Raw genomic sequence first — 25,823 nt, forward strand, 5'->3', positions numbered from 1 at the left:
CTGGGCTCAGGTGTGGGCTTTGGAAAAACTCAAATCCTACCTCCAATGACACACTTCCTCCAACAAAACCTATCCTCTCAAGTCTTCTAATTTTATCAAGAGTTCCAGTCTCTGGCAACTAAGCAAAATATTTGAGCCTATGACAACCATTCTTATTCAAACCACCACAGTGTGAGTGTTCTTCAGATCTGCAAATGTGACTATTGATAGAAACTTCCCATCTTGGAAAAAGTATTCATATTTGGCTCAATTTGAATTGATTTGAAATGAAATAATTGGGGTTTATAGAGGGCTGAAGTCCATGTTGATACTAGAAAATTTTAATCGTATTCCTTCTCAATATATAACATTGTCTATCAAATCTTCATTTGGTGTACAGAAGACCAATCCCAATTGGTAGATTCCAGATACAGTTGTTAGCCAGTTGCCAATCATAGACGTGGGAAACTATAAAGTCAGTCATGTGGGATATACTGGTCATGGTTCATCTTCATTATCAACCCGACTGGATTTAGAATCACTATGGAAACACATCTCTGAGTGTGTGGGAGGCTGTTTTCCAGAAGCGTCTGAGGTAAGAAGAACGTGGTCACCACCATTGTATGCAGTGAGGTGTTGGCTCAAATAAAAAGGAGAAAATAAATTGGGCACCCTTTGCATTTCTTTATTCTGATTGCAGATAACGTGTAACTAGCTACTTTGTTGTCAAAGCCTTCCAGACTGTGAGGACCGTATTCCCTAGATCGCTAAGCCCAAATAAACCCTTCCTCTTTTATGTTGCTGCTTGCAGGTATTTGTTCACAGCAACATATAAATTATATATTTAAAAACTTTTGTTTATCTGAATTTCAAACTTAGAGGAGCATCTCCTCTCCCCACCCCACCTCATGTCCCTGGAGGCATTTGCAAGATCTTAGGCTGTATTTTGATTGTCACAATTAGGGAGAATGGTGTTACGGATACTTTCGTGGACAGTGCCGGGATACTACTAAACGTTTTACATCCTCCAGGCAAATAATTGTTTGCTCTAATATATAAATAAGCAGAGAAACACGGAACTTAAAGGCCATCGACTTTCAAGGTTCCTGGGAGAGAGGCAGTGCAATTGTCTGAGTTTATCTTCAGTTTGAGTTAGAGAGAGGACGGTGTCTAGGCCTGGATGCCAGACCCAGAGTTCCTACGGCAGAGGATGAAGTCGCGAGGTCGAGAAGGTGGTGTGTGGCTATTCCTGCGTGTGGACTGTGCCGCACGGGGAGGCTAGGAGCGCCTCTGATGGACAGACACCTACCTCTGCCTCAGTGTAGACTACTGAGCTATCAAGGCTACCAGGCTGCGCAACACACCGGAAGCCGCCGGAGGCTAAGGCGTCCTTCTCCCTTAGCAACGCGCAGGGACGGAAGTGGCTGCGGCGCCACGCCCCCTGCGCCTGCGCACAGGCGCGGCCTGCTGACGTGGACCTGGCAGCTGGGCCGAGCCCGGCGCCGAGGAGAGCTGCTGCGGCCGCTGTGCCGGCAGAGCGGCGAGTGAGGCGGGGATGGCGGCGCGGCTCGCTTCGCGCGGGGTACACGGAGCTGCGGGCCAGCGCTCATGGCTGCTGCTGGCGCCGCTGCTGTTGGTCCCGCTGCTGGCGCGGCCCGCCGAGGCCCTGGTGGAAGGGCTGTACTGCGGCACGCGCGACTGCTACGAGGTGCTGGGTGTGAGCCGCTCGGCCAGCAAGGCGGAGATCGCGCGGGCCTACCGCCAGCTGGCCCGGCGCTACCACCCCGATCGCTACCGGCCGGAGCCTGGGGACGGCCCCGGGGGTGCGCCGCCGAGCGCCGAGGCTTTCCTGCTAGTGGCGACCGCCTACGAGACGCTCAAGGTGAGGCTCGCGGGCGCAGATGGGTGGCCGAGGATTTGTCTCCCAGCCGGGTAATCAGGTTCTCTACGATCCCGGCACTCTGCCGCCGCCTGGACCTTTAGGAGGTCCAGGTTTCCCACGTGGCCGTGAGAAAGAGCCACCTCGGCCCATTAGCCAGCATGGCCACCTCCTCGAGGACAGTTTTGGAGGACAGCCAGTTCTGTTTTTGGACAGTTGTTATGCAAAGCTTTGCACTTATTTTATTTTAGTGTAAAAAGCGTTCTGATAATTTGAGGTGCATGCTCGGGAAACAGAGTGATGTCGGTGCTAGAATTTGGGATAGGACGGAGGACAGAAAGATCTGAAGTAGTATTAACTGATCGTGCCAACTTGATAGGGCAGAAGTTTGGCCTCTGGGATGATGTCAATGATGACATTTAGCTTAGGTCTAAAGAACTAGAAAAACACAAAAACCAGTGAACTTTCAGTCCAAAGGCTGGACTATGACCTTTAGCTCTGACACCCCACCACCACCACCACCACCAAGTGACCTTGGATAGTTGTTTCTTATATCCATTTAATGACTTGGGGCAGAAGATTGAGAATTTCTAGTAGGAAAAAAATTTTTTGGATGTGTGTAGTGACCTGTCAACGGTTTTATTGTGTGCTGTGGATGTAGGGGGATTTAGCCTGGCACCCTTTTCTTTGATTACTGCAGTATATGCAAGAAATCACCTGTTTTAAGTCGTGCCTGATGGCAGTATTTCTGTTTCAAGAGCCCCGTCGGGAGACTGCAGCAGCAATCATAGCCGTGTTTCTTTTGTAGGTTTTTTTGTTTTGTTTTCCAGCCTGCTTGCAATGACTACTTTGGATGACTGTATTATCCTTGACAGTGGATTAGTCTTCCAGATTAGCTTTACAGAGTTGAAAATTCTGAGTCAAGTCCTTCTCTTTCAGGCTTAGAGCAGTTTGACATTTGGAGCTATTAAGAGCTTCACTTACTAAATTCTCACCAGCCACTGAAATTACAGTTTTATTGGCATTCCGTTGAGGTATAGGTGAGTGGTCAGAAAGGGGCTGAAATTAGAGGGCTTAGTCCCCGTTATTAAAAGAAGAGTGATTGAGAGAACAGGCTTCAGAAAAACCAGAAAGAACTTGCTCCACCCGGAATAGCCCAGCACATGGACCCCAAGCTGTTTGCTGAGGAATGTGTGGGTCTATACTGCTGACCTTCTAAAGGCCTCGTGGGAGCCGGACGCCTTTAATCCCAGCACTTGGGAGGCAGAGGCAGGCGGATTTCTTAGTTCGAGAGTTCGAGGCTAGCCTGGTCTACAGAGTGAGTTCTAGGACAGCCAGGGCTACACAGAGAAACCCTGACTCGAAAAACCAAAACAAACAAAAAAAAAAGCAAAGGCCTCGTGGTGCACTAGGGGCTCTGCTGAGAGAGCTTCCTGAACAGAGAGGAGCAGAAGCACTGCTGTTGCCTTCGCCTAGGGTTTGTGGGGCAGGAGATGGGTAGGTATGTTTCGCGTGGGAAATGTTGAGCCTGTTCTTAAGAACTTTGAGAACAAGTGCCAGGACTAAAGTGTAGTGACAGCAGATGACATTCTCAGTGGAAGGACTCCTAGGACTCAAAATAGTTTTGCCATTTTCTAGGAGATACTGTTTCTGAGGCCTAATCTGGTTGTTCAGGGTGGTTGCTTCTAAAGGTTTCTACCCTAAAGTTTAGAACTGATTTATCAGCAAATAAAAAGCTAGGTAAAACAATGTGTCCACTCAAGAACAAGGGGCTTCTGGGCAGTTTTAAAGCTAGTGTGTTGTCTTGCCTGGTGGTGCACATCTTTATTCCCAGCATTTGGGAGGCAGAGACAGGTGGATCTCTGAGTTTGAGGCCAGCCTATTCTACAAAGCAAGTTCCTGGATAGTTGGGCTACACAGAGAAACCAAATAAATAAATACCACCACCACCACCCTCAAAAATAACAACAACAACAACAAAGCAACCCTAAAGTATCTAGAGAAAGAAACATTTGACTTGACTCTGACAAGGTAAACACCTTGTAGTAGCTCCAAACATCTCCTGGGAACTAGAAACGATTGGCACTTGTGGAGAAAGGCCCTGGGGAGCTTTCCTAGCTCCAGCTCCCAAGCTGCACTACCAACAAGACACAGCAGAACTCTGAAAGTACCTATGTAGAATTTACATCTGAACATAGCTTCAGCTTCTCAATGGAGCACTGAAAGGATCTCCTCTGCTCATTATATTGCCTTCACCTGCAAAAGGACTTTAAAATACTGTGGCGTTGAAGACAGGTTACCTGATGTGTATTTCTGTCATAATGGAGAACTGAGAAACTTGTCTGAGAATACCACTTCTGAGTAGTACAAAGACTTATAAAGATGCTGTCCAGTCTGGAGGAGCAGCTTATCTTCCTGTTACCCCACCGAGACCATGCAGATGGAATCACTGTTTTGTTTGTATTATATCCTTAGTATGGAACAGGAATTTGTGGGGAATAAGAAATCTAGATGGACTTTGCTAGGAACTGGTCAGGCAGTCTGGTAGGGGAACTTGAGTTCCAGTGGCTCTAGGCTCTAGGATAAAAAATGACACACAGAAGTCTGTCCCTAAATGTTGAGCGTAAGTGTATCTTCAACATGAGAACTGCGTTTGTGTTAAGATGTCAGTGGATTTGTGATTGCGGGGTTGTTTGCTTATATAAATGCCCCTTTTGAGAGCAAGGTGGGCTTTGTTTCCTCCCCTACTGATTTTGTATTAAAAATAAGTACAACAAGATTTAAGTACAATTAATGAGACAAGAAGGTAAGAGACTTGATCGTTACTAATTTAGCAACAAATGATCTCACCTGTGCATGAGGAGATTGGAGAAAATCCAGAGAAGAGGTGGGTGGTGGAGGGCAAAGGCAGATGCTTATGCAAGGTTATGTTTGGTTCCTGTTAGCAAGTCCTTTACAGTTCTGGGTCACGACATGACTCAAGACAGTTGTGATCTCACATAGTGCTGCATGAGTTAAGCTAGTGCACTGTGTTATGCTTTCTGGGCTGTTGGGGATTGAGAGAAATCCTAGATTTTGAAAGTCCGTGGACTGACTCACTGGCTCAGTCAGCACTGAGTCTCCCGAGGTGGAACACTCTAGGCCGGCCACGGGTCCTGCTGTGGGTATAGCACTTATCACACTGAGTGTAAGTTTCAGGAGCCCTTCTCTTGCACTAAACGTGCCGTTTGTCACGTGTATCCACAGGACCTAGCACAATGCCTGGCACATCAGATAGTGAATATGAGTTAGACTCTTGTTTGGAGACGGTTCGGATAGGATGGAAATTGGAACTGCTTCTGCCATTTCGACACGGTTATGTGCAGCCTACTTTGAGGTTTCACTCAAACTGTGATTTTAGAATGGTACAAATGATATGACCGGACAGCTGTGTGTGAAGCATCCTAAATGAGAGGGAACCTGTGCTTTCCACTTTTAACATTTTTAGGGCTTTAAAGTGAGAGCAGAAATAACTGTGAATGTAGGTAAAACAATTGGATAAAAAACAGGAAATAGCACAGAGTAAGCAGATGCAGGGACATCCAGAAAAGATTCAGTTAGAACAATGATGGTTGGTAAGAGATGAAAAAGTAGACTTTGACAACATTTCACAACATGACAAGAACAGAAAAGGTCACAGGAATATTCTGGTGTGAAGGTTATCTGATTAAAAGTTAGAGTTGTGTAAAGAGATTAGACCTGTCTTGGAATCGAGGCGTCACAAGAACAATGCTTGGTTTTCTTTTTATCAGTGACTGAGATGGCAGAACTCCTAGCACTTAGAATTTGGCAAAAGGAGGATTTTGTGCTCCCTGCCCTGTGCTATGACTCACTGCTGGTTTCTTACTGAGATTTCTAGCTCCATCCTTTCCTAAGCTGACACAAGGTGCTAGGGAGGAGATGAGGAGGCAATGGGAAGTACAACTCTCTCTCCTTGTTTTTTTGTTTTATTTTCAAACCAAGAATTGAATTTTGTATATGAGCTATATGCCCAGAACTTTTTTTTTTTTTTTTTTTTTGAGATAAGGTCTCACTATGTTACTCTGGCTATCCTGGAACTCTATGCAGACCAGACTGGCCTTGAACTCACAAAGATTCTACTAACTCTGCCTCCTGATTAAAGGCTGTGCCACTATGCTGGTCTAGACTATTTATTTATTTATTTATGTTTGGCTTGGTTTGGAGTCAGGGTTTTATATACCCGAGGCTGGCTAGTCTCAGACTCTTTTTGTAGCTGAGGGTAACCTTGAACTCCTTATCCTTACGACTTGGCCTCCCAAGAGTTGGGTTTACAGACTGTTCCATGACACATACCCATCTCTGTTTTTCAATTTTAATTTTTAAAAAGAGATTAATTTTGACGCAATGTCCATCTTAGTTACTCAGGCCTTGAACTCACTGCATAGCAGACAGATCTCTAACCTTGAACTCACTGCATAGCAGACAGATCTTCAACCTTATCGTCAGTCTTCCTTCGTCTTCCAAGTAGCTGAGATTACACGTTTGAGGCCCCAGGGTCAGCTTGACTTGAAGCTTTTATTTAGAATAGGGAGACAGATCCTTATTGTGTGGTCATACTTTATGTAAGTTATATACCACAGTTCATATTTCAGTGTGAGAAGGAAGCAATTATTCTCGGGGGATTAGAGACAGATAAGTGGACCCAGTGAGCAGGATCCAAAGGAAAGTCACCGTGGTTGACAGTGGAGGCATTCCTGACAGAAGGAAAACTTGAGTAACAGAAGTGCAGAATCAAGTGTTTGAGGTTCTGGGAGGGAGATACCTTCCCCCCTCCACCCCCCAGACTGTTTTAGGGAGAAAAAGTTGACTACGCTTTTTAACATTCCAAATCTTTACAGTTATGAAGATTTTAATCATCGATTCATAGGAATTAGTATAATTAGCTGTCTGTGCCCATGGGTTCTTCATTCAGGGATTCAGCCAAACTTAGATGCAAAATATCTGGAGGGGTGGAGAAATGTCTGGAGTTTGAGATACAGTTCCATTCGTAGACAGCTTGCATGTATGCATGAGGCCCTTGGGTTTGATCTCTAGCACAGTAAAAACTTGGTGTGGTAGCACACACTTGGGAAGTTAGAGACAGGAAGATCAGGAAGTTCAAGGCTATCCTTGATTACATAAGAACTTTCAGGCTAGCCTGTGCTGCCTGAAACCCTGCCTCAAAATAAGTGTTCGTACTGCACATGTACATGCTTTTTCTTGTTTTCTAGATCATACACTGTGAGAATTATTACTTAGCATTTCCATTGTATTAGATATTGTTAAATGAGGATATAGGAGAAACATAGTGTGTTCTTTTATATAAGGGATTGAGCATCTCAGGATTTTCCCCTCTCCATTTGTACTAAAGCATGACTATCAGGAAAATACGTAAATATCTACTCTGGTTATGATGGTGATAAACAACCACATCAAGTTACCCTTACAGAGCAGTGCTTCTCAGCCTTCCTAAGCTTCAACCTTTAATACAGTTCTTCATTAGGTGCTGACCCCAACCAGAAAATTATTTCTTTGCTACTTCGTAACTGTAATTCTGCTACTGTTATGAAGAGTAACGTAAGTATCTGATACACAGGATATCTGGTATGTGACCCCAGCAGGGTGAAGACCCACAGGTTGAGAACCACTGCTATAGTGCATAGACTGAAGGTGGTTTTAACTTCCCATGTCTGCCTTGATGGAGCACCTGCGACACTTGTAAGGACTGTGAGGCCCTGCCTGTGGTTAGTCACAAGTATGATGTGGTTGGTGACTTCCCAAGGGCTGGGAAAGATGTGATAGCATTTGTACTATATTTACTTCCAGTTCTGAAACTACAACAGGACTTCTCTTACTGATCTCTTAACTCTAGTCATTATTGCCACTCTGAGGCTCATCTGTATACCATATGCTTAATTCTGATGCTATGATTATCCCAGTGTGATGTTGTCAGCCACTAATCAAGGCATCTGATCAACCCCAAATTCCTAACATGATATAATTGTAGTTAAGAACTGACTACTTGACAAACTAGCCACAGTTGGTCAGGCTGAATCCAGGGCCTCGTGTGTACTAGGCAAGTGTTCCACCATGATCTCTAGTCCTAGCCCCGGCAGCTGGCGTTTTAACATAGCGCGTGCAGATTTATCATGAGGGAGTTCTGGAATAGAAAGAAGAGTGCAAACACCTTTACTGGTTTTTTGTAAACTTCTTTTCCTAGATCTATTTCTTGATTCTATATTCTAGACCTGTAGAATACATGGGAGGGAAACTACTTCAGAAGACTCAGTTTGAGGCTAGATGATGAATGGCCTGCTCCTCTCTCCCCATTTTGAGATAGTCATTATGGAGCTGAAGAGGATGGCCTTGAACTTCTTTCTGAGCCTCTTGCTTCTACTTCAGAAGTACTAGTACTGGAGTGCTGTACTACTGTGTCTGTTTCTTCTTAGATCTGTTATTATTGTTATTGTTCTTGTTGTGTGTATAGTGTTTGTGGTTTGCCCTTTATTCTCTGAGAGCCAGCTCCCAGGCCTCAGGCCTGGTTTTTGTGCAGTGCTAGGGATCAAACCCCGTGTTTTGAGCATTGTAGGCAAGCACTGCCAGTTGAGCTGTGCTCTCAGCTCAACTCTTTAGGCTTCATTCAAAAGTTTGAACTTGATATTTTGAGTAGTTACAGCAGGTTTTAAGATGAAAAAATAACAGAGTCTTACATTTATTTCAGAGAACAGTTCAAGGAAAGTGCTAAGATATGTGAGGGACTACAAACCTGCACGTGTAGGCAGGCTTTGCTTTGTGACGGTCATTTCTTATGGAAGCAGCTCTCATGAGCTGTGACTGACTTAGCAGCCTGGAGCCAGCAGCATAGTGACTGTGGGATCAAAGCACTGGGATTAACTGTCCAGCCACTGCACACAGCTCTCTCATCTTCTGATCCTTGGCTTGTGACTTACGTTGTCAGGGAAAATATTCTCCAGGAGTTGAGCATCATTCCATATCGCTTTGTGTTAATAAAATTAGAAAGTATATTTACAGCAGAGGCTGGCTCAGTCCTAAGCTCCTAATTTCTTGCAATGCTCGATAAATCTATTCCACCTCAGTCTCCTTTTTAAAGAGTCTTGCAGAAATACCTGCGTCTGGCTTCACATCTGTAATCATCCTGTCTCAGTCTTCAGTGTTGCTGGGGTTACAGATGCTGCCGCTCCTCTACTCTTTCTAGCCATTTTTTCCCAATCATTACTTAGTTTTATCCAATTTGTTGTTTTTATTATTAACTGTGTTTTGGTGCTGGGGATTAAACTGAAGGCTGTGGGCCTGCTAGACAAGGACTGTACCATGGAACTGCACACTGAGCCTTCATAGTCTTTTCATCTGTGTGCTGTGAGCTTTACTGTTTCTTAGGCTTCTGTCTTTGTGTATTCTTTTCTATTTCTAAGTCCTTTGGGTTTTGGGGTGCATGCATGTGAACAGATGCATGAGTAGTAACCTGTGGATGCTCACATGTGGTGTGTGTGCACACGTGTCTGAGTGGTGTGGAAGCCAAGGGTTGACATTAATGTTAGGTTCTTTCCTTAATCACCTTGCATTTTTTGTTTGTTTTTCAAGACAGGGTTTCTCTGTGTGACCCTGGCTGTCCTGGAACTTGTTCTGTAGACCAGGCTGGTCTTTAACTCACAGACATCTGCCTCTTTTGTTTCCTGCTTCTTGAGTGGTGAGATTAAAAGAGTGTGCTACCACTGCCTGGTACACTATTTCCTTTATTTACTGAGACAAGGTCTCTTCCTGAACCTGAACCAAGTTGATTTAAGCTAGTCTAGACAGGTTGCTGGAGCTCCCCTCCCTTGTCTCCATGTCCTAAGCATCAGGACTACAGAGGCCCCAGGTGCACACCCACACCCTTCGTGGTTGTGGTCCCCATGCTTTACAGCACATGCTCTGCTCGCTGAGCCATCTCCTCAGGCCCTTCGAGCTCCTTCAACTTAACTACATCACTGACTTGACTTCTAAGTATTGATCCGACCCCTACCTGTTTTGCTAGCTTGTTTTTTCAACAGCCTCTTATCTGTAGCACAAGTAGTTTTGCTATCTTTATTAAAGACTAATCTTTAAAAGAGAATGCTGCTTTTCATACAGGTACAAAAAGAATGTATGTCAGAGACTGTGGTCTAACCCAATAATTGATAAGAAAGCCTGTGAGATACTGACATCATTCAAAAGAGAAAAGTTGTGGCACATTTTAAGTCTGATAATTGCTCATGTGCTGGGAAGGTAGTGATTAGTTGCCTCTCACTAGATACAGTTTTCCTTACGAGAACACAAATTATTAGCATCATTACCAGGCTTTCACAGGTTACTTCTGTCTTGACATTTAAAGGGGGTTATTCGTAGACAAAGCACATCTCTCCAAAGCAGTAAATAAGCAAGCCCTGGAGGCTCCAGAGAGTACAAGTATACCCAGTCAGTTTTTTCCTTCCCATTTCCCCTAATCTCCAGACTTGCTTCCTAGTCCTTCATTCTTAAGCTGGTCACATGTTATGTATAATTAGAAGCTTCAATATCATGTTCAGGATCTCCTTAGATTTGTTTGTTTGTTTGTTTGTTTGTTTGTTTTGGTTGGGTTTTTTTGGAGACAGATTCTCTCTACACAGCCCTGGCTATCCTAGAACTCACTGTGTAGTCCAGGCTGGCCTTGAGTTCACAGAGATCCACCTGCCTCTGCCTCCTGAGTGCTGGGATCAAAGTGTGGTACTACACTGGGCTCCTTTGATTGATGTGTTGCCTTTTAATTACAAGTTCTCTGTATTCTATTTAATCACTAAAAGCTATTCCTTATTGATCTTTTTTCCTTTTCTTTTTTTCCATTTTTCCCAGAATAATACAACAGAAATGTCTTGAAAATAAACAATTATACTTCATGCAGTTGTTCCCATACTTTGAAGCGTTTCACTTTTGAACATCAGAGACAATAACTAACTCTAGTCTTACTTTCTGGTTCTTTGCTACTGCTTCCTAAATATCCCCATTGCTTAGGCTGGGTCTGTGCTGTTCAGAGCCTTGGTTCCTTAGCTCTTGGTTCTGATCTTGCACCAGGTTCCAACACTTCTTATCCACTCTGAAAGACCCAGTTCTTACCTCACTTCATCTCTTCTGTGAACCTCATTGCCTGTGGACCTGAGCAGAGTTACTCAGCTCGTTGCTTGGTAGTGCATGAAAATGTGCTTTTTGTTTGCTAGATTCTTCTAAAAAGGGTGATTCTTGAGGCTAAGGCTGTATCTTGCTGGTGTTTTCATCTCCCCTGTGTTTAACCCAGGGCTGATCCCTTGTGTTCTGATTTGCTGAATAGGAAGATTAAACGCTTAGGTGGAGTGTACACCTATACTATTAGCTGAGACAGAAAGAACAGACTTGTGTTTGAGCTTGTCAAATTGTAGTTGTTTATGTTACATTTAGAATATGTTCAAGATGGTTGAGAGTAGGAGAAGCCAGGGAAAGTAGATGTGTCACCAATGCATAGATGGTTGAACCATGGGCTCTGTAGAGACATTACAATGAGAAGACAGGTAGTTCACTTGTGACTGATTAGGGGACAGGGAACAAGAAAGAAAATAAAACTGATAGCAGTTAATTTTTTTAAACCTTAGCAGGATGTAATGACCTGGAAAAAAAAATGTAAGGGAACAAGTTTGATTTTTGAAGCATCATAGTGTGTGTGTGTGTGTGTGTGTGTGTATAAGATTAATATGTATTTTAAAGAATGAACAAAATATAATTACATTTACATATATTCTTAATTCCTTTACCATCAGGAAGTGCTTTCCCCATTCTGTATAATAGAACATTTTGATGTACAACTGTCTGCAGTATCTTACATTGTGATTCATGTTTATTGAAAGAAAGCAGTGCATACCTTATTTTAAGCCCAGGACATAATGGTTTGCTCTGGGGTGGGGGCGGTCATTTTCGTGAGAGAAGGAAGGCTCGGTGCTGCTTTGCTTGTGGGTTTCCTTTGCTCACCTTTGATCTAGATATCGGTGGTTGTATTCCAGTCCTCCTGCATATGCCCAAGAGGATTGGGGATGGATGGACACCAGCAGAAGCACCACTTACCTCTGTAGACATTAGAAACAAGGAGTGTATTGCCCTGCTTGTCAAGGCTCAGGACAGGAAGAAACAAGTATAAGTTTTGATTTTGGAAAGAAGTTGGAACTCCTGACCCTGGGACCTTAAGATCCACAATATTGCTGAAAGAAAAGTACTACCTTATTGAAAGGTAAGATATTAAACTGTTCAACATGTTTTAGCCACATTAGTGTATTTTCTTAAGCTGTAAAGTCAAGCAGTCATTTCTGTCAAGCTGACGTTTTTGTGATATAACACTCATCCAGCCTTGCTGGTGAGCTGCAGACCTGTGTGGCTGGAGAAAAACGTAGGAGGAAGAGAACTTAAAACACCTCACTCAGCTTTGAAATGACACACTGACTGCCAGGCACTGAGCTAGGCCCTGAGTCTATAGAGATTAATGAACACCCTACCACTTCCCTCCTGAGAAATTCTCGTTCAAGGATAAGAAAACCCCTAATGACTACAATGTGATAAGTGCTATAATAAATAGGTACTCGGTGTAATAGAGTGTTCCGGGAGTAAGGGCGTGTAGCTCAGCAGTAGAGCACCTGCCTAGCATGTTCAAGGGCCTGAGTTCGGTCTTCATCACCACAGAAAGCTGTTTGAGGCCACAGCATTCATGACTTTAGTAGCTCATAAGGTTAACAAAAGGGATAGGCTTTGATTACAGAGCGTTAAATGTTCCAAGACATGAGAAAACACATGGCGTTGGAAGAGCGCACCAAAACCAGAAAAAAACTGCTGTCTGTCCGCTGTGGTAAGAACTGGGTAGATGAGTTGGGCCCGGGGTGGAGCCTTGTTGCATGCCAAGGAAATGTAAATCTGAGCGTGAGGAAACATTCATACGAGAAACCTAGGAACCTCATTTCTGAGATGTTTTATGGGGAGCTATTGTATTAATAATGTATCTTAGTACTCTAGTATGGTCCCCTAAAAGAAAGTCTTCTTATTCTGTCTTTGCCTACTTGTTCTTGGTAGCTATGTATCTTAAACTTTGTAGGTTACTGAAAATTAGGATTTTTACCTCTATCTATTGAGAGTACTTTATACCAACTTCCAATATTTTTTAAATTGCATGAATATTTTTGCTCAAACATCATTTTCATTTTGTAAAAGAACAAAAAGATTTTACAGTGAGAGTTAAGTAAAATGAGTAAGTGGTACAGCATGGAGGTGGCCAGCATTTTTACACTCTCTAAAAATCAGAACAGTCACATGCAGTTATGGTGCCCTTAGAGAACGAAGGCATTCTAAGAGAAGTTAAGTTTGTCCCTGTGACCTTTTCTAGTGTTGTGTAGTGTCCAGCCTTAGGAAGCTCGGCATGGGTTCTCTGAGGAGAGGTGGACACTAGGTGAGTGTGGAGTTGCTGCTGGAGCTTTGGCCACCACGCTCTCAGAAATCCAGTACCTGGAGTCATATGAAGATGGTGACCCTGGGGAAGGTCTGGATGTAATGCTTGAGCAGGAGTGGCATCTGTGTCCCATGGAGTGTGAACTTCACTAAGAGAAGGGGAGAAAGAAGAGTGAATAGCCACACACATTGGTGTCCATATACCAGGTTTCAAAGACCTTGCTCTATGCTTCAACTAGGAGTGCAACCCAACAGCAGGACAGAGGCCTCTGGAGACTGCTGGCAGAGGGTGGCCAGAATCTGATTTCAGTGTGGTATTTAGTTTCAAAGTTGCATGCAATGTAGTTAGAACACAAAGATTCTTGCTTGGATACAGTTCAGAAAGCATCTGTCAAGCTTCGAAGTTTGAGTTAAAATCAAGTTTCCGGCCTAATGAGGACATTTCTATAAAATTAGCCACCAGAAACAGACATGGTGGGAGAAGAGGGCGATTCTAAAAGGGTATCTCAAAGTATCAAGTGATTGAGACACCGAACGACAGATGCAGGCTGTAGTACACAGAGCTGCCTGTGTGACTTTGTAGAGATGGACCCCCTCCTAGCTTAGAAGCTCTGGACTCTGGTGCTGGCTTACCATGAGAAAACCCTTTGAGACAAGAGAATGTACATGCACGAATTTGAAGACAGCATCAACCTGAGCCCACTCTTGCTTGTTTGTAACAGACAGTTCTTGTCCTGGCCCTCCATATGGTGTCAGACAGCGTTTGAAGGTACCTGTGACTACTCAGTACTAGCATTCCTATGCCGGTGAGCTTGAGATACATACTGTAGGACTCAAAAGGAGGGAAGCTCTAAACAGACCCTGGGCATCTGCCCACAGTAACAAGGTATGAGGTACTACTTGATGGATGAACAGTTTAAATTAGAAGGGCATCTCTTAGGTTATTATCATTGTTTTGCAATGGTTTCTATTGCACACCATATAGAAAACGAAGACTTTGACTTGGTTGCAGTCTTTACCGTTTTTGTAAAATGGGACAAGTTGAAAATTAGGTTTCTTTTGAGATAAAACTGAATGTTATATGCTCCTCGGTGGCTCAATAAAGTGTTTATCTGTTAGATATTGACTACATGTGGAAAGAAAAGAGATTTTTAAGAAGTGTTTACTGTGATGGGGAGATGCTGAGGGAGGGAGTTAAAAGTGCTTGCTATGTGTAAGCATGAGGACCTGAGTGAAGATGTGGTGCTGTGCATCTGTAACCCAGGCTTCTCCCACTAGAGGGAAGTGAGATGGAAGGGAGAGAGAGACAGAAGAGTCCCTGCAAGCATGCAGGCCATCGAGCTTGGTGTACACAGCAGCAGACAAGGTGACAAGGACTGCCACTGGGTGCTGTCCTCTGATGGCCACAGCTGAGCTGTGGCACTCACATGCCTGCACTCACACACACACACACATGTGTGTGTGTGTGTGTGTGTGTGTGTGTGTGTATACATGCAAACCCACACACATCATAAACAAACAAACAAAATGAAGTACATGACATCCCTCCCTAAAACATTTCAGAATTCTTGGACAGAACCTATCTAAATCAGAAAAATACGTTGCCTTATCAGTGAGGTGGCTGTGTCACTGTTTTATAGTAGTAAGCACTATCTATCTACAAGGGGGCTGTGCAGTGTCATATGACATCAGAGCAGCCATGGGAAAGATTAGGACAGGTGGCATCTCTTTTTACAAAGCAAGAATAAAGCTCAGAGAAAGGTCACAAACTTAGACTTTGACCTTTGTGATGTCTCAGAGATGTCTCAGTGTTCCTAGAGATGGTTAGGCACAGACGGCTTTACCTGCTTTTTGCTATCGTAATCATTGCTTTCAGCAGAAAACCTTCTAGACAAAGCTGGAACCTGATTGTGAATATAAATAGGAGATGAGCCGTATTTCTTTTCTGTGGTTTATGAGTCAGTGTCAGATGCCCTAAGGTTACAGGAACTTTGTATTACAGCATTAGCTGAAGGTTATCTGTTGTCCAAGTGTCAGGTTTTCCAAGAGTACTGATAATACTAAAGAGTTTGGGGACTGCTTTTATTCTGTCTTTATACCTAGCATAAGGTTGCTATACATTTTAAGAGTACTGGAAAGTTTTTTGATTTGATATTTTATTCATATCTTTCGTAATTATGAAATTCAGAGTTAACAGATTACAGACTGAGGCTCTTAATGAGATATCATATGAAATTGAGTCTCCTTCACTTTACAGGATGAAGAAACACGGAAGGATTATGACTACATGCTGGATCACCCAGAAGAATACTATAGCCATTACTATCACTACTACAGCAGGCGCCTAGCCCCAAAAGTGGATGTTAGGGTGGTGATTTTGGTCAGTGTGTGTGCCATTTCAATGTTTCAGGTGTGTATTCATGAATATATATAGTTCTGTGTATAAATATACTTTTGTTGCCCAGTGCCATTAAATCTGTATTATAGATATACTTTGTAAATTGTTTTCCAATTGAGATTCATTTTTTACACTTGAAAATACTCATTTATTCTAATGCCTAATAATAGGATTTTTTTTCATTGTACATATTCATTGTGCATGGTGCTATATTCCATGATGGGAATCTTCATACACATATATATTATATGAGCACACCCTCTCCCAGTCCCCTAGCAGGGGAGTCTTTGTCAACAGAGAATCTAAGGAACTAGTGATGACTAGTCTACCAGTTGTTTTTCTATTGCTGTGATAAAATACCAGGACAAAAATAATTTAGAGAAGGAAGAATTAACTGTGGCTTACAGTTCCAGAGGGAGTCCCTCACAGTGAGGAAGGTATGGCAGCAGGTGGCGTCAGGCGGAAACTAGCCGATGATATTCACCACAGTTCATCATGTGGAAAGTGGAACGAGGCTATCAACTCTCAAAGCCTACCCCCAGGCTTGTACTTCCTCTAGCAAAGCTCCACACCCTAGATGCTTCAGACCTTCCCAAACAGTGCCACCAAACACTTGACATTACAGGGACAATTTCCATTCAAACAAACTCAGATTTATTGCATGGCTATGGCTACCAAAAAAACAAAAAACAAACAAACAAACAAACAAAAAACAAAAACAAAAAGCATTTTTTCTCTCCTAAGAGTATTTGGCTACCACATAACAGCCAGACCATACTGTGCACTTTTACAGGACTTTTTGGTGATTTCTCATAAACTTGGGAAAAGTTAAGAACACCTTTACCATGACCTAATAAGTGGCTTCCCAATGGCTGATGCCAGTAGTGTTTACCTTCGTTAGCTCTCCCAAATACCACACAGAGTTCTGCATCCCCAAGAGGAGCTGCTGCTCAGATTCAAAGCGATATATGAACTGTTTGCGTGGTGTCTTTCCTGTTGTTCTTAAACTACCCATGCTTATCATGTGCTCATCTGGAGGAGAGCTCATCAGGAAGAACACAGCAAGTTTGAGAATTACTTTTAATTTAAAAAAAGCTTTATTTTTATTTTACATGTATCTATTTGCCTCTGTGTGTGTGCGTGTGTGTGTGTGTGCTTGTGTGTGTGTGCATGTGTGTGTAACCACCGGCGTGTCACATATCTATGGAGGCCAGAAGAGGGTGTTAGATGTCCTGCAACTGGAGTTACAGGTGGTTGTGTGTATCCGTTTGGGCTTTTCCTATGTCTGCCTTAGTTCCCAAATAATGACATGGAGACTTACTAACTGTCAATGCCCAGGCTTGCTCCCTGACTAGCTCAACTCAATTAAACCGTTTATACTACCAAATGTCGGCCACCCAGCTGCTTCCCTCTCTTCAGTTTCTCTGATCTGGGTGTTGAATCTTCCGATTCTATCTCCCAGAGTTCCAGTCTCTTTCTTGGAACTCCCACCTTCTACTTCCTGCCCTTTGCTAATAGGCCATCAGCTTTTTATTGACAGGTGTTGCTTCCACTCAGCACACGAGACATTATCTCTCTAGTTGTGTGAGCTGGAAAACAAACCAAGGTACTCTGCAAGGAGATCATGTGTTCTTAACCTTTGAGCTTTCTCCGTAGCCCTAGAGACTGCTGTTGCCGCCAGCAGCTACAGACGACCAGGTTCACCTGAAAGAGAGGCTGGGAAGGGACAGGAGGGCGGGAAGAGATGAAGCCAGGACAAAGGTTTCTGATCGAGGCTCAATGCTTTAATGATCAGCTCTCAATTTAAAGGGGGTAACCCACCCCCACCCCCAGAGTTCCTTCTGGCTTCATCCGGCTGGGGGTGAGCGCTGGGGGTGAGCGGAAACCATCCTGCTGGAGGTGAGAGGAATCCATAGGTAATTGCGGGCCGGAGATGTCTCAAAGCAAGCTCAGGAGGCAGTCTATTCTTCTCAGCTCGTGTACCAGGCTACAGGCAGACAGAAAGGTGCCAAGGCCAAAGCAAGCACTGCCTCGCCAAGGGCAGGAAATGCCTACGGCCAGAGTCCTATTGTTTGGTCTATTATGGTAAACAAGGTCCCTGCTCAAGGCTGGGGGAAGGGCACAGTTCCCCCTTTTTAGTTTTATAAGATATGAGCAGTGCCAGCTGCTGGATGGGGAATAATATTTCATCCCATCTAGGGTACAGAGTGGCTGGGAGACCGTGTCTGTCTTAGGTTGGCATCTCTATTACTCCTATATTACCCGTCGTTGAGGAACATACATAGCATATTGATGTAAGCCTCTTGTCTTAGGTTCATAGGAGCTCAAGACACTCTTACCCGTCGTTGACTAACCGGCCCCATCGATTGGCACACTCTTTCCCAAAAGACCAAAACCACATTCAAACCAAAGGACCTGTGGGCGTGCACTAGCTGCAGTTCTTCATAGCGATGGATAACTGCCACGCTGAAAGCTGAGCTTGCTGAGAGCGATCCTGTGTGAAGGCAACCTATCTGCTTGAGACACAAGGTTTAAAAGGTTAAAAGCAACATGATTTATCGAAGCAATGTAGAAAATAAGGTTGGAAGCGGAAATGTTCCAGTGCCTAATCCAGCTGCTGGTTGACAGGGATTTAGACACAAAATCTGGCCACCACGTATAGTGGGTGACTTTAAGTATTGATGGAGACTACATGCCAGGTTAAATCAGCTGGCAGATAAGGATTTTGAGCCATCATCATCAGAATCACAATTATTAGGCTCGAGATCTGTGTCCACTTGATGGACCAATCTTTCAGGGAGCCCTCGGGCTCCGTTCTCTTTTTCTGAAAAAATACAGACTGAACCACGACCCCAAATTAAAACAGGGTCGGGACCATACCAAGTGTTAGTTAAGGGGTCTCTCCACATGACCCTGGTAAATGAGTTGGAAGTAACCGGATGCCAGTGGCGATCCGCTGCAGACCGACCTTTAGTATCAGTTTGCAGAAAATTTAAGACAAGTAAAACAAAAGCAAGGTGTGCTTTTGGTGACCTTGGGGGGTATAATTCCCCCTCTTTAGTTTTAACAAGCCAATTTTTTAGAGTGCGATGTGCACGCTCAACAATTCCTTGTCCCATTGGGTTAGAAGGAATTCCAGTTTTATGTTCAATGCCAAATTCTTTACAAAATGATATAAAGTTGTTTCCAGTATAGGCTGGCCCATTGTCCGTTTTGAGGACTTTAGGTAATCCCATAGCATTAAAGGCTTGTAAACAATGATCAATTACATTTCTAGAGGCTTCCCCTGAATGTAGAGAAGCAAAAAGGAATCCTGAGCAAGTATCAATACAGACATGTATATATTTCAATTTTCCAAATTCTGCATAATGAGTTATATCCATTTGCCAAATATGATTAGGCTTAAGGCCTCTTGGATTAACGCCTAAATGGGGAGCCGGAGATAAAGTAAGACAGTTAGGACATTGTTTTACAATCATTCTAGCCTGCTCCTTAGTGATCTTATGCTGGAGCCTTAGGGTGTGACTAGAGAGATGAAACTTATTATGATCTCTTCTAGCCAAAGCAACAGGATCCAAAATTACTGTGCCCTTCCCCCAGCCTTGAGCAGGGACCTTGTTTACCACAATAGACCAAACAATAGGACTCTGGCCGTAGGCATTTCCTGCCCTTGGCGAGGCAGTGCTTGCTTTGGCCTTGGCTTGCTTTGGCCTTGGCACCTTTCTGTCTGCCTGTAGCCTGGTACACGAGCTGAGAAGAATAGACTGCCTCCTGAGCTTGCTTTGAGACATCTCCGGCCCGCAATTACCTATGGATTCCTCTCACCTCCAGCAGGATGGTTTCCGCTCACCCCCAGCGCTCACCCCCAGCCGGATGAAGCCAGAAGGAACTCTGGGGGTGGGGGTGGGTTACCCCCTTTAAATTGAGAGCTGATCATTAAAGCATTGAGCCTCGATCAGAAACCTTTGTCCTGGCTTCATCTCTTCCCGCCCTCCTGTCCCTTCCCAGCCTCTCTTTCAGGTGAACCTGGTCGTCTGTAGCTGCTGGCGGCAACAACTGCTTCTCTAGGTTAACTCTGAGAAACAATACTCAGTTTATTTAAGGAAAAATTCTTATTAAACACCAAGGTGGTGTATTTCAACTAGCATTTGTGAAAGCATTGCCCTCCCCTTCTTTCTGCCATTTCTGGTAGATCCCAGGGGTTACTAGTGTGGGAGCTGACGCGTGCGGGTGCTGTATGAGAGCCAAATGAGTAGAACTCAAATATACCTGAGGCTGTGTTTCCAAATATGGTAAGAATTCCTGCTGGACTTATAGATGCTGTAGGAAAGAGAAAAAGGAATAAAGTTGCCTGAGGTCACACCCTGTCCAATTTTAGAACAAATGGCTTACTAGCTACTATCCAGTTTAATCTTACTCTGGTAAGCAAAGGGAAGGGAGGTGTGTTACCAATGAAGATCTTTGAGGTCACTGTTTTTACTGTTTCTCTGAGATAGGTTCTTTCTACTTGGCCCTGGTTGGTCTCCAACTCCTGATCCTTCTGCCTCCCCTGCCAAGTGCTGGGGCTAGAGCAGGGGTCAGCACGCCTGGCTGAGGTCCTCAGTGTCAGTCACTGGGGTTAGAGCAGGGGTCAGCACGCCTGGCTGAGGTCCTCAGTGTCAGTCGCTGTGTTTCTTAGGGGCATTCATAGGGCTTTCTGCTGTTGCTTTAATTGATGAATTTTGCTAATAAAGTGACTTATTGTTATTTATCTTATGTTCTAGTATTTCAGCTGGTGGAATAGCTACAATAAAGCAATCAGCTACCTGGCTACAGTGCCCAAGTATCGCATCCAGGCCGCAGAAATCGCCAAGGAGCAGGGACTGCTCAAAAAAGCCAAAGAAAAAGGGAAAAACAAGAAGTCCAAAGAAGAAATCCGTGACGAGGAGGAGAACATCATAAAGAACATTATAAGAAGTAAGATAGACATAAAGGGGGGCTACCAGAGACCTCAGGTTCGGGACCTCCTCTTGTTTCAAGTCATCCTCGCCCCTGTTCACCTGTGCTCGTACATAGCCTGGTATTGCCGGTGGATTTACAACTTTAACATCAAAGGCAAAGAGTACGGGGAGGAAGAGAGACTTTACATCATCCGTAAGTCTATGAAGATGTCCCAGTCTCAGTTTGACAGCCTGGAGGACCATCAGAAAGAGATGTTTCTCAAGCGGGAGCTTTGGATAAAGGAGAATTACGAGGTGAGTGCCAGTGGCTGCCCTCGGCACGTGGTCTCTGCCACACTGCAGTTCCATGGAGTCACTCCACAAGTCCAAGAGTTCAAAGATGAATGCAGCTCCTACTTTTATTGGAAATGTAGCTCTATTTTATAGTGGGACAATGGGTATTTAACTTAAATCAAGTTATTGTAATGCCTTTAAACCTGGGGCATTTTATCATTAAGTGTTATTTTTCCTATTATCAGCTACAGAAGTTATTCAGAGGCGCTCAGCTCTCTAGTACAGTGCTGAAGGCTCCGGCACTCTCACTGCCCTGCGTTCTGCAGACAGTGATTGGCTAATCTAAGAATGTAAGCATTGAGCACACAAAAGATTCTTCAGAAATTTAAGATACATTAGAAGTTACATTCTTTTGTAGTCAACTTCATTTTGTATGTAATGTTCAAGACAGATTTTTATTGAGAACAAAATTAGTAGGAGATGCCAGATGTTTAGCAAGTAAATATATTCCTGTATATAAATTATCTAAAAAATAGGAGGTAATGTACAGTTATTTAGCTCTTAAAACTATTTGAAGGAATGGACGGGCTCTGTGGTCAGGTGCCTGTCTCAGACCATGAGTGCTTCAGCTTGGGCTCTCAGAAACCACACAAAAAACGGATGAAGGCAGGTAGATCCCGGGTGCTCATTGACCGGCCAGCCAACCAAATTCATGAGCTCTGGGTTCAGCTAGAGACCCTGTTTTAAAGGCTGGGAGTGATGGAGAAAAGACATGTCCATCACCCTCTGCTTGTTCCTCATGTGTGCACACCCGTATTTATAAGCACACACATGATCACCACCACACACGTACGTACACACACACACACACACACACATACACATACACACACACACACACACAACCACAGCTTTTTGAACTATAAACCTTGTCTCTTCAGATCATTGTATTGGACTGAATTATTATAAGGTTTTATAGGTCATTACTTACAATATTTGAAAGCAATAATTTTTAAAAATGAATGTAGCTATAAAACTGGCTATAAGAAGTTCTTCATTTAGCTTAGGATGACTAAAGCTTACAGAAATAATAGAAATTCTTGGTTCTTAACCTATGTGGTTTATACAGTCTTCTTTGGTTACTCTAGAGAAAAAATACTTAATAGTTATCTTTGAAAAGTAGAGTTAAATTCAATTTGGAGGCAAATGTATATATAAGGCCAGTTTGTTCCTTGGTTAGGGGAAAAAATACCAATTCAAGCCAGGTCCAAGGGTGGTATTTGCCTGTGTATAATCCTAGACATTGGAAGGGCTGAGACAGAGGATTGTGAATTCAAAGCTAGTCTGAATTACTCAGCAAGGTCTAGGCCAGCCTGGGCTATATTGCATACGTACTTTAGTGTTTGAGTCAATCTCCAGGAAGCAGATCAACACGCTCACCTGAAGTTCTGTTTGTAAACTAGAAACTCCATAAAATCAGTATGGGTTTCTCTCTGTATTTAGTCATTTAGTGCTCTGTATGCTCATAGGTCTACAAGCAGGAACAAGAGGAAGAATTAAAGAAAAAATTGGCAAATGACCCTCGGTGGAAGCGATACCGCAGGTGGATGAAGAATGAAGGGCCTGGACGGTTGACCTTTGTGGATGACTGAAGATGCTCAGGTGTTGCTATGCCAAACCCTAATGTGACGTCACTTGCATAGCAGTTATTTGGGAAATGTGTCTGCTGCTCTCAGCAGTAACTAACGTTCACAAGTATATGATTAAACAGAATAATGTAGAAATTTCAACTTTCCTTAAAACTTTATACACAAGACATTTATGATGGTTCAATTTTTATAATCTATTTGTGGATTTTGTTTAAAAAAATATTTGACATGGGGACTTATTAGTTGCCATTTAAAATTTTTATATGTTTAGTTAAATTTGACATGAAATTTATTAGATACCATTTAAAACTTGTGTCTGAAGTGTTTCTTCTTGGAGAGCATTTGCTTATGTTTCACAATGCTACATTGAGAATGTCTTTGAGAGTGTCTGCTTATGTCTTCAGAACGCTACATGTCCCTCCTTTCCTGGTCTCTATTTCTACAAAACAACGGCAGAATAATGACAACAGCACTTGATCAGATTATTGTGTCTTTCTGGACACAGTTTCTCCAGGAGAATCATTCAACACCATATTGTCCTTACTGTAGTCCTTACAGGTTTGAGCATATTCAATGTATTCTCTAGGAGAGTATTCTAGAACCTCTGCAGTTCCCGCCTAGTGATTCTACTCTTGGTAAGATCAGGAACTCTCCAGGAGAGTGGGTTACATCATGTCCTTGTGGGATGTTCTTGATTCCAGTCTCATTATAGGACTGACTGTTTTCTCAAACATTTCTGCAGAGGGGACCTTGTGAAAAGGTCTTTTATACCACCAACTTGCTGCCTCCCTTCCTCCCTCCCTCTCTTTTTTCTCTTTTCCTTCCCTCCCTCCCTCACTCTCTCCCTACCTGCATTACTTGTGTGGTTAAACTGTAGTGCACATGAGAGTCTTTATGTGCACTTGAGCTAGAAAGAAGACAGGTATGGCTGTGCTGCTCTCGGCCTCTAGGGTGCAAGTGTGTCTTTATACTTATGGAAGTGAACGTAAATGGCAGAATGACTGAGAATCAAACCTGATACTCTACCAAAGTTCCATACCCACTCACATACAGTGCTCCTGTTCAAGATCTACCCTACTGCTTCATACTAATACAATGGTTGTGGTACACGTGCTGCCTGCTAGGCTATGTAAAGATTAAGATATTACTTTTGTAGCATATACTTTTAAAAGATTAGTGTAGCATAATAGGTATGAAGGATTTATTTCTTAAGTGAAGTAAATTGATCCTTTTAAAAGCTCAGCCCAGCCCAGGGACTGAATAGCTTGGTTGGTAAAGTGCTTCCTTGCAAACAATGGGGACTGACTTTGCACACATACCCCCAACACCGTCTCATGTAAAATACACCAGACAGTGGTGGCATGCTCAAATAGAACCTGTCTCAAAAAGAAGGTGGAGAGCACCTGAAAATGAAAGCCAAGCCTGTCCTCTGGCCCTCACATATACCCACACACTTGTGTATCTGCACACACACAGGCACACAAAGCTCGGTCCATATTACATGCATGAGTCCATCCTTGCCAATTAGCCAGAAGACTTAAGGTCAGTTATTTTAATGTGAATGAATAATTTCAAGTGCTAATTACAAGAGTAGAATTTGACCAGGCTGTCAGTAGGGCTTTTTGCAGCTCTGGGCTTCTGAAATAATATAATTTTTAGAGTTCTGTAAACTTTAGTTGGAAATGTTTGTGTGTTCATTATTCTTTAGGGCTATGGAGAATCATAGAGTTAGCACCTGTTGCTCATTATTATTTAAGAACAAATTTACGTCATAAGGACCAGAAAGAAATACCAGTACTAGTGTATCTCACCATTTTCCAAACGTCTCTGACTGCCTATATTTTTCTAGGTTCATTTCTGCTACTCTGACAAACACCATGACAGAAAGCAGTAGAGGGAGGAAAGGGTTTCTATGGCTTAGAGTTGCAGGTTACAGTCCATCATTCTGGTGAAAGGCTGAAACTCAAGATAGCTCGTAGTATCATACCCTCAAGAGCAAAGAGAGAATACATGTATCTTTGCCTATCATGTAGTTCAGGATTTCCTTCCTAGGGAATGGTGCTGCCTGCAGTTGACTTAGTTGGCTTCCTACATCACTTAATTACCAAGACAGTCCCCAGGCATACCCACAGACCAACCTCAATGAGGCTCTGTTCACAGTTAATGTGAAGTCATCAGGTTGACAGTAAAGACTGACTAGCATACCTCTTTGTAAGGAGAAGAGAAAGAAAGATGTTCAGCCAATGAGGACTATGTATTGTTGGATATTCTTTTGTCTGTCTTTTTTTATTTCTGTATTATATTTCTAGAATTGTCCACTGAAGGCTGCTTATGTGGGAACTTGGGCACAGTCATTGCATGAATCAAGGTGGACTCTTGTAGAAAGATGGTGGGTTTTCCTCTTCCCTCTGTTCACTGTGCTTCAAATTCTCAGGAAAAAGAAAAGACCATTGCTTGCAATAATCATTGTACTTCACCGCACTCATTTTAGAGACACCCAAGAGGGCTCAAGGCCCTTACAGCCCTGTTAGTGTGGGGAGGAGGGTGGCCTGCCAGATCATGGCTGGTCATTGCTGCTTATTTCTCATCGGTTCGTGTGATTGAAGTCTTCAAAATTACCCTGTGGGTTTTATTCATATAAATGCCTTCCTTACAGATCTGCTATTAGTCCTTTCTTCATTGGTGTGTTATAAATTCTCTAATTTCTATAAGTTGCATCCCTTCATGGATCAGTAAGATCAACATAGTAAAACTGGCCATCCTACCAAAAGCAATCCACAGATACAATGCAGTCCCCATCAAAATTCTAACACAATTCTTTATGGACCTTGAAAGACAATACTCAATTTCAAATGGAAAAACAGAAAGCCCAGGATAGCTAAAACAATCCTAAGCAATAACAATTTCTAGAGGTATCACTCACCATATCTGATTTCAGGCTCTAGTACAGAGCTATAGTAATAAAAACTGCATGGTATTGGCATACAGTAGACACTGATCAACAAACATGTTAGTCAATGGAATCGAATTGAAAACCTAGGCATAAATCAACACCTATGGATACCTCGGGGTTTTTTTGTAAAGAAGCCAGAAAGAGACAATGGGGGTGGGAGAAGGCACTTTTAACAAATAGTGCTGGTTTAACTGGATGTTTGCATGTAGAAGAATGCAGATAGGTCCTTGTTTATCACTCTGAA

The 25,823-nt window shown here is 43.2% G+C and overlaps 1 protein-coding gene across 1 annotated transcript; it reads left to right on the forward strand.

The window, feature by feature from the left end:
* Positions 1 to 1,481: 1,481 nt before the first annotated feature.
* On the forward strand, positions 1,482 to 25,283 carry Dnajc25 (DnaJ heat shock protein family (Hsp40) member C25). The gene is made up of 4 exons (XM_028779963.1): positions 1,482 to 1,861; positions 15,624 to 15,776; positions 20,528 to 20,998; positions 22,507 to 25,283. The coding sequence occupies exons 1-4, from the start codon at positions 1,535 to 1,537 to the stop codon at positions 22,627 to 22,629; spliced, it is 1,074 nt and encodes a 357-aa protein (XP_028635796.1). The 5' UTR covers positions 1,482 to 1,534; the 3' UTR covers positions 22,630 to 25,283.
* Positions 25,284 to 25,823: the final 540 nt, after the last annotated feature.

This window comes from Grammomys surdaster, unplaced genomic scaffold (assembly GCF_004785775.1).
Source record: "Grammomys surdaster isolate TR1022 unplaced genomic scaffold, NIH_TR_1.0 363, whole genome shotgun sequence".
In the NCBI taxonomy this organism is placed as follows: Eukaryota; Metazoa; Chordata; class Mammalia; order Rodentia; family Muridae; genus Grammomys; species Grammomys surdaster.